Below are 13,268 nucleotides of genomic sequence, written 5' to 3' on the forward strand. Positions count from 1 at the left end.
ATTGTTGACATCTCAGTTTTAACAGCTCAGTGTTGACAGCTCAGTGTTGACAGCTCAGTGTTGACAGCTCAGTTTTGACAGCTCAGTGTTGACAGCTCAGTGTTGACAGCTCAGTGTTGACAGCTCAGTGTTGACAGCTCAGTTTTGACAGCTCAGTGTTGACAGCTCAGTGTTGACATCTCAGTGTTGACAGCTCAGTGTTGACAGCTCAGTGTTGACAGCTCAGCTCTGTACTGTAGAGAATCATCCAAGACAAACAATGTCCAAACACTGATGTCTTACAAAGTGACATTTTATTTCAACAATGTCAGTCTCATGTGGTAACAGAGTTCCATTGGGATAGATTGTAACTCAACTTTAGGAAGGTTTTCTTAATGTTTTGTGCACTCAGTGTATATTTAAAGTTTCAACATGAAACGATTTGAATAAGAACAGGAAGTAGTGTGTGGTAAATACAGTATGGTTCTCTGTTCAATAGTAGACCTCCTCAAACACTGGGTAAAAGTCTCACTCAGATCTTTAGAGTTCTCAGTCTCTGACTCCGCCCGCTGACCTCCTGACCCCCCACAACCCTCTCCATTCTAAAGGTCTGCAGTGCAAAGGTCAATAATCTACGTTGGATTGGAATTCTGTTTTACGTCTCATCAAGATCTTTACAGACCTCCCTCCCCTCCTTCTCTTGACACTGTAGACTGGACCAGACATTATTCTGTCCTGTTTTCCCCATGACCACCATGATCCATGATCACCCCCCACGGTACAGTGGACAGTAGACCTGGTCTGGTTCATCATCATAGACGGTGATGGTGAATCATATCAGATTGTGGAGAAGCCAACTTGATGAGTTTCTCCTGACCCAGCCCAACAACCCTATCAGTGCCCTCTGACCTCTCCCCTCTCGTTCCAGTCTCTTCTGCAACACTGAGTGAGCTTCCATGACTTCTTTCAAGTTCTGTCTTAGTCTCCCCATCTCTATATTCTTCCCTTTCATCTGTCTGCTGAACTCCCTCTCCATATTTGTCTGTGAGATCATGATGTTCCTCTGTAACTCAGGCAGGACTATCTTCATCAGGTTTCTCTCTGCTTCAACTCTGGCCTCTCCTTCATAGTTCTCCATCATCTCCTCTATCTCCTGTCTGTGTCTCTCCTCCATCTCCCTCCTCTCATTCTCTCTCTTCTCTCTAAATCTCTCCAGCTTTCTCTCCATCTCCTCCCTCCTATCAGACTCCCTCTTCAGCTCCCTCTCCAGCTCTCTTTTCTTCTCCTCATCCCTCTCTTCTTTCACCTGTCTCTCCAGTTCACTGGTTCTTTCACTGAGTGTTCTGATATCTCCCTCATGTTCCTGGATCACTCCCTCTATCTTTATCAGAGAGTCCTGCAACTCCTTCTGAAGCCTCTCTCTCAAGTCTCTCTCCTCCCTCTGTTTCCTCTCTCCTCTCTCTCTCTGGATCTTTCCCTCCATCTCTCTAACCTGGTCCTCTGCCTCCTGGTAGGTCTGACTGCTGTAGAATCTCTCTCTGTTTCCTGCCACCATCTCCTCTACCTGATCCAGCAGCTCTGATACCTGAGTGCCATGGGCCCTGTCCTTAATGTTGAGGACGTGGCCCCTGCTCCCACTTTTCTCTACAAGCTGCTGGAGGTCCTGACTTCCTGCTTGGAGAAAATCTTCAATACTCTGCTCTTTCAGTCCATCATCATGGGTGAATAGAATCACAGTGTGTCCCCAACAACCCTCCCCAAACATCTCCTCCATTCTCTCCAGCACCCCTCTCTCCTCCCCCTTAGAGGGCTCCACTGGTATGACCAGGAGGAAGGCGTGGGGTCCCGGGGCAGACAGACGGACACAGAGCCCCACATCCTGTCTCATCTCCTCCAGAGAGAGTCCAGGACAGAACCAGTCTGGAGTGTCCACCAGCACCAGCCGTCTCCCACACACGTCCCCCTCTCTCCTCTTACTCCTCTGGGTCACTGCAGAGGGGCTGGCCTGGGCCCCAAACTCCTCTCTGCCCAGGATGGTGTTTCCTGCTGCACTCCTCCCAGCCCCAGTCCTCCCCAGCAGCACCAGTCTCAGCTCAGACACACTGGGAGACACTGGGGAATCTGGACTGCTGCTCTCTCCTTCCACTGCAACACAACACACAGCACTGATCAACACTCTGACTCTCTGGAGGATGTACAACAGTGTCTAATATAATATAATCTACATCCATAACTCACTAGATGGAGGATATACAACAGTGTCTAATATAATATCATCTACATCCATAACTCACTAGATGGAGGAGGTACAACAGTGTCTAATATAATATAATCTACATCCATAACTCACTAGATGGAGGATATACAATAGTGTCTAATATAATATCATCTACATCCATAACTCACTAGATGGAGGAGGTACAACAGTGTCTAATATAATTAAATCTACATCCATAACTCACTAGATGGAGGATATACAACAGTGTCTAATATAATAACATCTACATTCATAACTCACTATCTGGAGGAATTAACTCCATGCTGTTTGTCCTCCTCAGTGGAAGTGTGGGGTCTGTATCTGAGGTCTCTCCTCTCACTGTAACACAACATAGAGAACTGGTCAACATACTGACTCATCAGGGACACATTTAAAACATAGTATAAACAAACTACAAATACATTACAAATACATTACAAATACATTACAAATACATTACAAATACATTACAAATACATTACAAATACATTACACATCATAGTGAAATATAGATCATTGGAGAACATAGAGAATATCAAGATTGATGACAGTTTGAGACAATATTGATAACTCACTAAGTGAAGGATGGTCCTCTATAGACTAGAAACAGTAGGAGACAACAGGACAATATTGATAACTCACTAAGTGAAGGATGGTCCACTATAGACTAGAAACAGTAGGAGACAACAGGACAATATTGATAACTCACTAAGTGAAGGATGGTCCACTATAGACTAGAAACAGTAGGAGACAACAGGACAATATTGATAACTCACTAAGTGAAGGATGGTCCACTATAGACTAGAAACAGTAGGAGACAACAGGACAATATTGATAACTCACTAAGTGAAGGATGGTCCACTATAGACTAGAAACAGTAGGAGACAACAGGACAATATTGATAACTCACTAAGTGGAGGATGGTCCACTATAGACTAGAAACAGTAGGAGACAACAGGACAATATTGATAACTCACTAAGTGAAGGATGGTCCACTATAGACTAGAAACAGTAGGAGACAACAGGACAATATTGATAACTCACTAAGTGAAGGATGGTCCACTATAGACTAGAAACAGTAGGAGACAACAGGACAATATTGATAACTCACTAAGTGAAGGATGGTCCACTATAGAGTAGAAACAGTAGGAGACAACTGGACAATAGTGATAACTCACTAAGTGGAGGATGGTCCACTATAGACTAGAAACAGTAGGAGACAACAGGACAATATTGATAACTCACTAAGTGAAGGATGGTCCACTATAGAGTAGAAACAGTAGGAGACAACAGGACAATAGTGATAACTCACTAAGTGGAGGATGGTCCTCTATAGACTAGAAACAGTAGGAGACAACAGGACAATATTGATAACTCACTAAGTGGAGGATGGTCCACTATAGACTAGAAACAGTAGGAGACAACAGGACAATATTGATAACTCACTAAGTGAAGGATGGTCCACTATAGACTAGAAACAGTAGGAGACAACAGGACAATATCTATAACTCACTAAGTGAAGGATGGTCCTCTATAGACTAGAAACAGTAGGAGACAACAGGACAATATTGATAACTCACTAAGTGAAGGATGGTCCACTATAGAGTAGAAACAGTAGGAGACAACAGGACAATAGTGATAACTCACTAAGTGGAGGATGGTCCACTATAGACTAGAAACAGTAGGAGACAACAGGACAATATTGATAACTCACTGTTTAGAGGAAACTCCATGCTGTTTCTCCTCCTGACTGGGAGGATGGAACCTGTATCTGACGTCTCTCCATGTTCTAAAATAGTAGAACAACCATTTAGAATGGGAACATTTACCTCAGTGACACATGAAGGCACATAGACCAACTGAAGGGGAGTTCTGGGTTTCTACTGAAATGTTAAGTATCACATATCTCACTCACCAGTCATCTGGGCTGAGATCTCTCTTCTCAGTCTCTCTACCTCAGTCTTCACATCACATATCTGTTGAGCTGAAATAACAAAGGAGGACTAGGATCTGAATTCTGTGTTAAAGACTTTAGACAGAAATATGATGCAGAGGGAAAGTATGAAGTGATGGACAACAATATTCACAACTCAGTGGAGAGTCGACAATAACCTGAGAATTGAGGAAAGTACAGCAGACTAAATGTATTAATGGTGTGAATAATCTCACCCAGTTCAGCATTTTCATTGTTGACACCCTCCACCTGTTTGTCTCTCTCCTTTAACTGGTTCTCTCTCTCCTCTAGTAGGTTGTCTTTCTCTTCTACTTCCTGTCTCCTCTCTTCTACTTCCTGTCTTCTCTCTTTTAGTTCCTGTCTCCTCTCTTCTACTTCCTGTCTTCTCTCTTTTAGTTCCTGTCTCCTCTCCCTTAGTTCGTTTTCTTTTCCCTCCAGTACTTTGTCTCTCTCTTCCAGTTGTTTGTCTCTCTCTTCCAGTCGTCTGTCTCTCTCTTCCAGTAGTTTGTCTTTCTCTTCCAGTAGTTTGTCTCTCTCTTCCAGTAGTTTGTCTCTCTCTTCCAGTAGTTTGTCCTTCTCTCCCAGTCTGTGGTCTCTGTCCTCTAGTTGAATGTCTCTATCCTTTAGTTGCTTGTCCTTCTCTTCCAGTACTTTGTCTCTCTCTTCCAGTTGTTTGTCTCTCTCTTCCAGTAGTTTGTCTCTCTCTTCCAGTAGTTTGTCTCTCTCTTCCAGTTGTTTGTCTCTCTCTTCCAGTAGTTTGTCTCTCTCTTCCAGTAGTTTGTCCTTCTCTCCCAGTCTGTGGTTCCTGTCCTCTAGTTGAAGGTCTTGTTCCTGCAGACGGACTCTGAAGTTCTCTACTTGGCTGTTCTTGTCCTGCAGGTTCTTTCTCAGAGACTCTAGTTGAATGTCTCTATCCTTTAGTTGCTTGTCCTTCTCTCCCAGTCTGTGGTCTCTGTCCTCTAGTTGAATGTCTCTATCCTTTAGTTGTTTGTCCTTCTCTCCCAGTCTGTGGTCTCTGTCCTCTAGTTGAATGTCTCTATCCTTTAGTTGCTTGTCTTTCTCTTCTAATAGTTTGTCCCTCTGTTCCATTATCTGGTTCTTCTCCTCCAGGAGTCTCTCTTTCTCTCTCACTTCCTGGGTCATATCATCCAGTTGTGTGTCTTTCTCTCTCACTTCCTGGGTCATATCATCCAGTTGTGTGTCTTTCTCTCTCACTTCCTGGGTCATATCATCCAGTTGTGTGTCTTTCTCTCTCACTTCCTGGGTCATATCATCCAGGAGTCTCTCTTTCTCTCTCACTTCCTGGGTCATATCATCTAGGAGTCTCTCTTTCTCTCTCACTTCCTGGGTCATATCATCCAGGAGTCTCTCTTTCTCTCTCACTTCCTGGGTCATATCATCCAGTTGTGTGTCTTTCTCCTTTAGTTGTTTCATCATCTTCTGTCTTAATATCTCTTTTAATTCTTTTTCCATCTTCAACTCTGAGAGCAATTAACATATTTAATTGGTTGTTTTAATAAGTAATGTATTAATTCATTCAATAGTGTGTCTATAAAGACATTATCATTTGATGGAGGTGGTACAATTATTAGTAATTATTTCCTCCAGTCAACAGTTACCTGAGCTGAACCAATCCTCAACTGGTCTATTGACTATTTGATACATTACAAATGAATTAGTCTGAATAACAGAATGACATCACTCATGTTCCCTGATTCAATCCTCTCTCCTCCAGACTCTCTCATACTTACCAAGCTCACCAGCTGATGCCTCCCTCTTCAGCTTGTCCTCCTGGGTCTCACGTTGTAAATACTGTGATCCTGAGTCTATGGTGTAAAACAGAGAGGTGAGTTCTGTGTGGTAGATGACATCACTATATACAGAACAAACAGGACCAATCAGATTTCTCCTGTCACTCAAGCCTCCCTCATGTAGGGACTGTGGCAACCAATGAGATCTGGTTAACTTCATAAATAATGTTGTTTTGTTATCTCTGATCAAATGATTATTGTCATTGTTTGTGATAACCAGCATTGGGCTCTATGGCAGATACAGGATATTGTGTCAGGAGGCAGGGTTCTATGGAATATACATTCAGTAGAATGTGAAGAACATATGACATCTTTATACAACCTACCTTGAGAACATTTGGGGAGAGTATTGATAAATGTAAAGACACTGATTTAATTTGTAGCCTTGAAGAAGACACACTGCTGTTCACAAGGCCTGTAGTTTTTATAGTATCAGATTAACACTCTGGTCTGTTCTTTGTCTTGTGTTATTGGTTGTCAATAAACAAAACAGACAAATAAGTAATTACTCACCGCATGCTGATCATCCATTATCCAAGATGGAGAGTCATGAATAATGATCATGTAAAACAGAATGCATTAGTTATTATTGTTCATTGAATCTTTGCCTCATTACATAATTTAATCAAATACCATACATCATATTGGAATGACTGTTCATCACATTCATTACTAATGTACATCTAGGGAAAGGGATGTAAGCAGTGCTACTATTGGAACAGTCTAAACATCACAGAATGCTTCATACTGGGACATCAAACTGAATTCAAGCTGATTCTATTTTCATTTTGGAGTGTGAAATATTGACCTCTATGGCAGATATATAGTGGGAGGACTATGTGAAATATTGACCTCTATAGCAGATATATAGTGGGAGGACTATGTGAAATATTGACCTCTATAGCAGATATATAGTGGGAGGACTATGTGAAATATTGACCTCTATAGCAGATATATAGTGGGAGGACTATGTGAAATATTGACCTCTATAGCAGATATATAGTGGGAGGACTATGTGAAATATTGACCTCTATAGCAGATATATAGTGGGAGGACTATGTGAAATATTGACCTCTATAGCAGATATATAGTGGGAGGACTATGTGAAATATTGACCTCTATAGCAGATATATAGTGGGAGGACTATGTGAAATATTGACCTCAATAGCAGATATATAGTGGGAGGACTATGTGAAATATTGACCTCTATGGCAGATATATAGTGGGAGGACTATGTGAAATATTGACCTCTATGGCAGATATATAGTGGGAGGACTATGTGAAATGTTGACCTCTATAGCAGATATATAGTGGGAGGACTATGTGAAATGTTGAGCTTAACAACAGATATATTGTGGGAGGACTATGTGAAATATTGACCTCAATGCCAGAGATATAGTGGGAGGACTATGTGAAATGTTGACCTCTATAGCAGATATATAGTGGGAGGACTATGTGAAATGTTGACCTCCATAGCAGATATATTGTGGGAGAACTATGTGAAATATTGACCTCCATGGCAGATATATTGTGAAAGGGAAAGGAAAGGGGGATACCTAGTCAGTTGCCCAACTGAATGTATTCAACTGAGATGTGTCTTCCGCATTTAACTCAACCCCTCTAAAATGTTGAGCTCTACAACAGATATTTTGTGGGAGGGATATGTGAAATGTTGACATCTATGGCAGATATATAGTGGGAGGACTATGTGAAATATTGACCTCTATAGCAGATATATAGTGGGAGGACTATGTGAAATATTGACCTCTATAGCAGATATATAATGGGAGGACTATGTGAAATGTTGACCTCCATAGCAGATATTTTGTGGGACAACTATGATATGAAAAGTCTGGATAATTTGAAGAACATCTATACATCTTAATCCAACCGACCTTGAGAACATTTGGGGAGAGTATTGATAAATGTAAAGAAACTGATTTAATTTGTAGCCTTGAAGAAGACACACTGCTGTTCACAAGGCCTGTAGTTTTTATAGTATCAGATTAACACTCTGGTCTGTTCTTTGTCTTGTGTTATTGGTTGTCAATAAACAAAACAGACAAATAAGTAATTACTCACGTTGTCCTGATCATCCATTATCCAAGATGGAGAGTCATGAATAATGATCATGTAAAACAGAATGCATTAGTTATTATTGGTCATTGAATTTCTGTCTCATGACATCATTTAATGAAATACCATACATCATATTGATATGACTGTTCATCACATTCATTACTAATGTACATCTTGGGAAAGGGATATAAGCAGTGCTACTATTGGAACAGTCTAAACATCACAGAATGATTCATACTGGGACATCAAACTGAATTCAAGCTGATTCCATGTTCATTTCGAAGTGAGAAATGTTGACCTCAAAAGCAGATATATTGTGGGAGGCCTATGTGAAATATTGACCTCAATGCCAGATATATTGTGGGAGGCCTATGTGAAATATTGACCTCAATGCCAGATATTTTGTGGGAGGCCTATGTGAAATATTGACCTCAATGCCAGATATATTGTGGGAGGCCTATGTGAAATATTGACCTCAATGCCAGATATATTGTGGGAGGCCTATGTGAAATATTGACCTCAATGCAAGATATATTGTGGGAGGACTATGTGAAATATTGACCTCAATGCCAGATATATTGTGGGAGGAATAAGTGAAAAGGAAGTTAAAGGGAAAAATTGATTCCTAGTCAGTTGTCCAACTGAATGTATTGTACTGAAATATGTCTTCCACATTTAACTCAACCCCTCTGACATGTTGAGCTCTATAGCAGATATTCTGTGGGAGATCTATGATGTAAAAATTCTGGATAATTTACAGAACATCTATACATCTTTATACAACCAACCTTGCGAACATTTGGGGAGAGTATTGATAAATGTGAAGAAACTGATTTAATTTGTAGCCTTGAAGAAGACACACTGCTGTTCACAAGGACTGTAGTTTTTATAGTATCAGATTAACACTCTGGTCTGTTCTTTGTCTTGTGTTATTGGTTGTCTTTATAAAAAACAGACAAATAAGTAATTACTCACCCCAAACTGTTCACCCATTATCCAAGATGGAGAGTCATGAATAATGATCATGTAAAACAGAATGCATTAGTTATTATTGTTCATTAAATTTCTGTCTCATGACATAATTTAATCAAATACCATACATCCTATTGGAATGACTGTTCATCACATTCATTACTAATGTACATCTAGGGAAAGGGATGTAAGCAGTGCTACTATTGGAACAGTCTAAATATCACAGAATGATTCATACTGGGACATCAAACAGATTTCAAGCTGATTCCATGTTAATTTCGAAGTGAGAAATGTTGACCTCAAAAGCAGATATATTGTGGGAGGCCTATGTGAAATATTGACCTCAATGCCAGATATATTGTGGGAGGCCTATGTGAAATATTGACCTCAATGCCAGATATTTTGTGGGAGGCCTATGTGAAATATTGACCTCAATGCCAGATATATTGTGGGAGGCCTATGTGAAATATTGACCTCCATGGCAGATATATAGTGGGAGGACTATGTGAAATATTGACCTCCATGGCAGATATATAGTGGGAGGACTATGTGAAATATTGACCTCTATAGCAGATATATTGTGAAAGGGAAAGGAAAGGGGGATACCTAGTCAGTTGTCCAACTGAATGTATTGTACTGAAATATGTCTTCCACATTTAACTCAACCCCTCTGACATGTTGAGCTCTATAGCAGATATTCTGTGGGAGATCTATGATGTAAAAATTCTGGATAATTTACAGAACATCTATACACCTTAATACAACCAACCTTGCGAACATTTGGGGAGAGTATTGATAAATGTAAAGAAACGGATTTAATTTGTAGCCTTGAAGAAGACACACTGCTGTTCACAAGGACTGTAGTATTTATAGTATCAGATTAACACTCTGGTCTGTTCTTTGTCTTGTGTTATTGGTTGTCAATAAACAAAACAGACAAATAAGTAATTACTCACGTTGTCCTGATCATCCATTATCCAAGATGGAGAGTCATGAATAATGATCATGTAAAACAGAATGCATTAGTTATTATTGTTCATTGAATCTTTGTCTCATTACATAATTTAATGAAATACGATACATCATATTGGAATGACTGTTCATCACATTCATTACTAATGTACATCTAGGGAAAGGGATGTAAGCGGTGCTACTATTGGAACAGTCTAAACATCACAGAATGATTCATACTGGGACATCAAACTGAATTCAAGCTGATTCCATGTTCATTTCGAAGTGAGAAATGTTGACCTCAATGCCAGATATATTGTGGGAGGCCTATGTGAAATATTGACCTCAATGCCAGATATATTGTGGGAGGCCTATGTGAAATATTGACCTCAATGCCAGATATATTGTGGGAGGACTATGTGAAATATTGACCTCAATGCCAGATATATTGTGGGAGGACTATGTGAAATATTGACCTCTATGGCAGATATATAGTGGGAGGACTATGTGAAATATTGACCTCAATAGCAGATATATAGTGGGAGGACTATGTGAAATATTGACCTCTATGGCAGATATATAGTGGGAGGACTATGTGAAATATTGACCTCAATAGCAGATATATTGTGGGAGGACTATGTGAAATATTGACCTCTATGGCAGATATATAGTGGGAGGACTATGTGAAATATTGACCTCTATAGCAGATATATTGTGAAAGGGAAAGGAAAGGGGGATACCTAGTCAGTTGTCCAACTGAATGTATTCAACTGAGATGTGTCTTCCGCATTTAACTCAACCCCTCTAAAATGTTGAGCTCTACAACAGATATTTTGTGGGAGGGATATGTGAAATGTTGACCTCTTTGGCATATATATTGTGGGAGAACTATGTGAAATGTTGACCTCTTTGGCATATATATTGTGGGAGATCGATGATATGAAAATGCTGGATAATTTGAAGAACATCTATACATCTTAATCCAACCGACCTTGAGAACATTTGGGGAGAATATTGATAAATGTAAAGAAACTGATTTAATTTGTAGCCTTGAAGAAGACACACTGCTGTTCACAAGGACTGTAGTTTTTATAGTATCAGATTAACACTCTGGTCTGTTCTTTGTCTTGTGTTATTGGTTGTCTTCATACAAAACAGACAAATAAGTAAATACTCACCCTCATCTGATCATCCATTATCCAAGATGGAGAGTCATGAATAATGATCATGTAAAACAGAATGCATTAGTTATTATTGTTCATTGAATCTTTGTCTCATTACATAATTTAATGAAATACCATACATCATATTGGAATGACTGTTCATCACATTCATTACTAATGTACATCTTGGGAAAGGGATGTAAGCGGTGCTACTATTGGAACAGTCTAAACATCACAGAATGATTCATACTGGGACATCAAACTGCATTCAAGCTGATTCTATTTTCATTTTGGAGTGTGAAATGTTGACCTCTTTGGCAGATATATAGTGGGAGGACTATGTGAAATGTTGACCTCTATGCCTGATATATAATGGGAGGACTATGTGAAATGTTGACCTCTATGCCTGATATATAATGGGTGGACTATGTGAAATGTTGAGCTTAACAACAGATATTTTGTGGGAGGGATATGTGAAATGTTGACCTCTTTGGCATATATATATTGTGGGAGAACTATGTGAAATGTTGACCTCCATAGCAGATATTCTGTGGGAGATCGATGATATGAAAATTCTGGATAATTTACAGAACATCTATACATCTTAATCCAACCTACCTTGAGAACATTTGGGGAGAGTATTGATAAATGTAAAGGAACTGATTTAATTTGTAGCCTTGAAGAAGACACACTGCTGTTCACAAGGCCTGTAGTTTTTATAGTATCAGATTAACACTCTGGTCTGTTCTTTGTCTTGTGTTATTGGTTGTCAATAAACAAAACAGACAAATAAGTAATTACTCACGTTGTCCTGATCATCCATTATCCAAGATGGAGAGTCATGAATAATGATCATGTAAAACAGAATGCATTAGTTATTATTGTTCATTGAATTTCTGTCTCATGACAGAATTTAATGAAATACCATACATCATATTGATATGACTGTTCATCACATTCATTACTAATATACATCTTGGGAAAGGGATATAAGCAGTGCTACTATTGGAACAGTCTAAACATCACAGAATGATTCATACTGGGACATCAAACTGAATTCAAGCTGATTCCATGTTCATTTCGAAGTGAGAAATGTTGACCTCAAAAGCAGATATATTGTGGGAGGCCTATGTGAAATATTGACCTCAATGCCAGATATATTGTGGGAGGCCTATGTGAAATATTGACCTCAATGCCAGATATTTTGTGGGAGGCCTATGTGAAATATTGACCTCAATGCCAGATATATTGTGGGAGGCCTATGTGAAATATTGACCTCAATGCCAGATATTTTGTGGGAGGCCTATGTGAAATATTGACCTCAATGCCAGATATATTGTGGGAGGACTATGTGAAATATTGACCTCAATGCCAGATATATTGTGGGAGGACTATGTGAAATATTGACCTCAATGCCAGATATATTGTGGGAGGACTATGTGAAATATTGACCTCAATGCAAGATATATTGTGGGAGGAATATGTGAAATATTGACCTCAATGCCAGATATATTGTGGGAGGAATAAGTGAAAAGGAAGTTAAAGGGAAAAATTGATTCCTAGTCAGTTGTCCAACTGAATGTATTGTACTGAAATATGTCTTCCACATTTAACTCAACCCCTCTGACATGTTGAGCTCTATAGCAGATATTCTGTGGGAGATCTATGATGGAAAAATTCTGGGTAATTTACAGAACATCTATACATCTTAATCCAACCAACCTTGAGAACATTTGGGGAGAGTATTGATAAATGTAAAGAAACTGATTTAATTTGTAGCCTTGAAGAAGACACACTGCTGTTCACAAGGCCTGTAGTTTTTATAGTATCAGATTAACACTCTGGTCTGTTCTTTGTCTTGTGTTATTGGTTGTCAATAAACAAAACAGACAAATAAGTAATTACTCACGTTGTCCTGATCATCCATTATCCAAGATGGAGAGTCATGAATAATGATCATGTAAAACAGAATGCATTAGTTATTATTGTTCATTGAATTTCTGTCTCATGACAGAATTTAATGAAATACCATACATCATATTGATATGACTGTTCATCACATTCATTACTAATATACATCTTGGGAAAGGGATATAAGCAGT

The 13,268-nt window shown here is 39.3% G+C and overlaps 1 protein-coding gene across 1 annotated transcript; it reads right to left on the bottom strand.

Moving 5' to 3' along the window:
* Nucleotides 1-274: 274 nt before the first annotated feature.
* LOC116362864 (trichohyalin) lies at nucleotides 275-11,187 on the bottom strand. The gene is made up of 13 exons (XM_031816856.1): nucleotides 11,182-11,187; nucleotides 10,009-10,014; nucleotides 9,056-9,061; nucleotides 8,084-8,089; nucleotides 6,515-6,520; nucleotides 5,942-6,016; nucleotides 5,535-5,671; nucleotides 4,406-5,324; nucleotides 4,152-4,220; nucleotides 3,951-4,025; nucleotides 2,498-2,575; nucleotides 1,208-2,124; nucleotides 275-1,120 (listed from the first exon to the last, which is right to left on the bottom strand). The coding sequence occupies exons 7-13, from the start codon at nucleotides 5,661-5,663 to the stop codon at nucleotides 812-814; spliced, it is 2,496 nt and encodes an 831-aa protein (XP_031672716.1). The 5' UTR covers nucleotides 5,664-5,671; nucleotides 5,942-6,016; nucleotides 6,515-6,520; nucleotides 8,084-8,089; nucleotides 9,056-9,061; nucleotides 10,009-10,014; nucleotides 11,182-11,187; the 3' UTR covers nucleotides 275-811.
* Nucleotides 11,188-13,268: the final 2,081 nt, after the last annotated feature.

Source organism: Oncorhynchus kisutch, linkage group LG3 (genome assembly GCF_002021735.2).
Source record: "Oncorhynchus kisutch isolate 150728-3 linkage group LG3, Okis_V2, whole genome shotgun sequence".
Lineage (NCBI taxonomy): Eukaryota > Metazoa > Chordata > Actinopteri > Salmoniformes > Salmonidae > Oncorhynchus > Oncorhynchus kisutch.

Excerpts from the sequence above, each read along its gene's own strand:
- LOC116362864 (XM_031816856.1), bottom strand. The coding sequence starts at position 5,663 with ATGGAAAAAGAATTAAAAGAGATATTAAGACAGAAGATGATGAAACAA. Across the intron at positions 2,576-3,950 it reads CATGGAGTTTCCTCTAAACA|TGAGAGGAGAGACCTCAGAT; the intron begins GTGAGTTATCAA and ends GTTGTGTTACAG. Across the intron at positions 2,125-2,497 it reads GGAGTTAATTCCTCCAGATA|TGGAAGGAGAGAGCAGCAGT; the intron begins GTGAGTTATGAA and ends GTTGTGTTGCAG.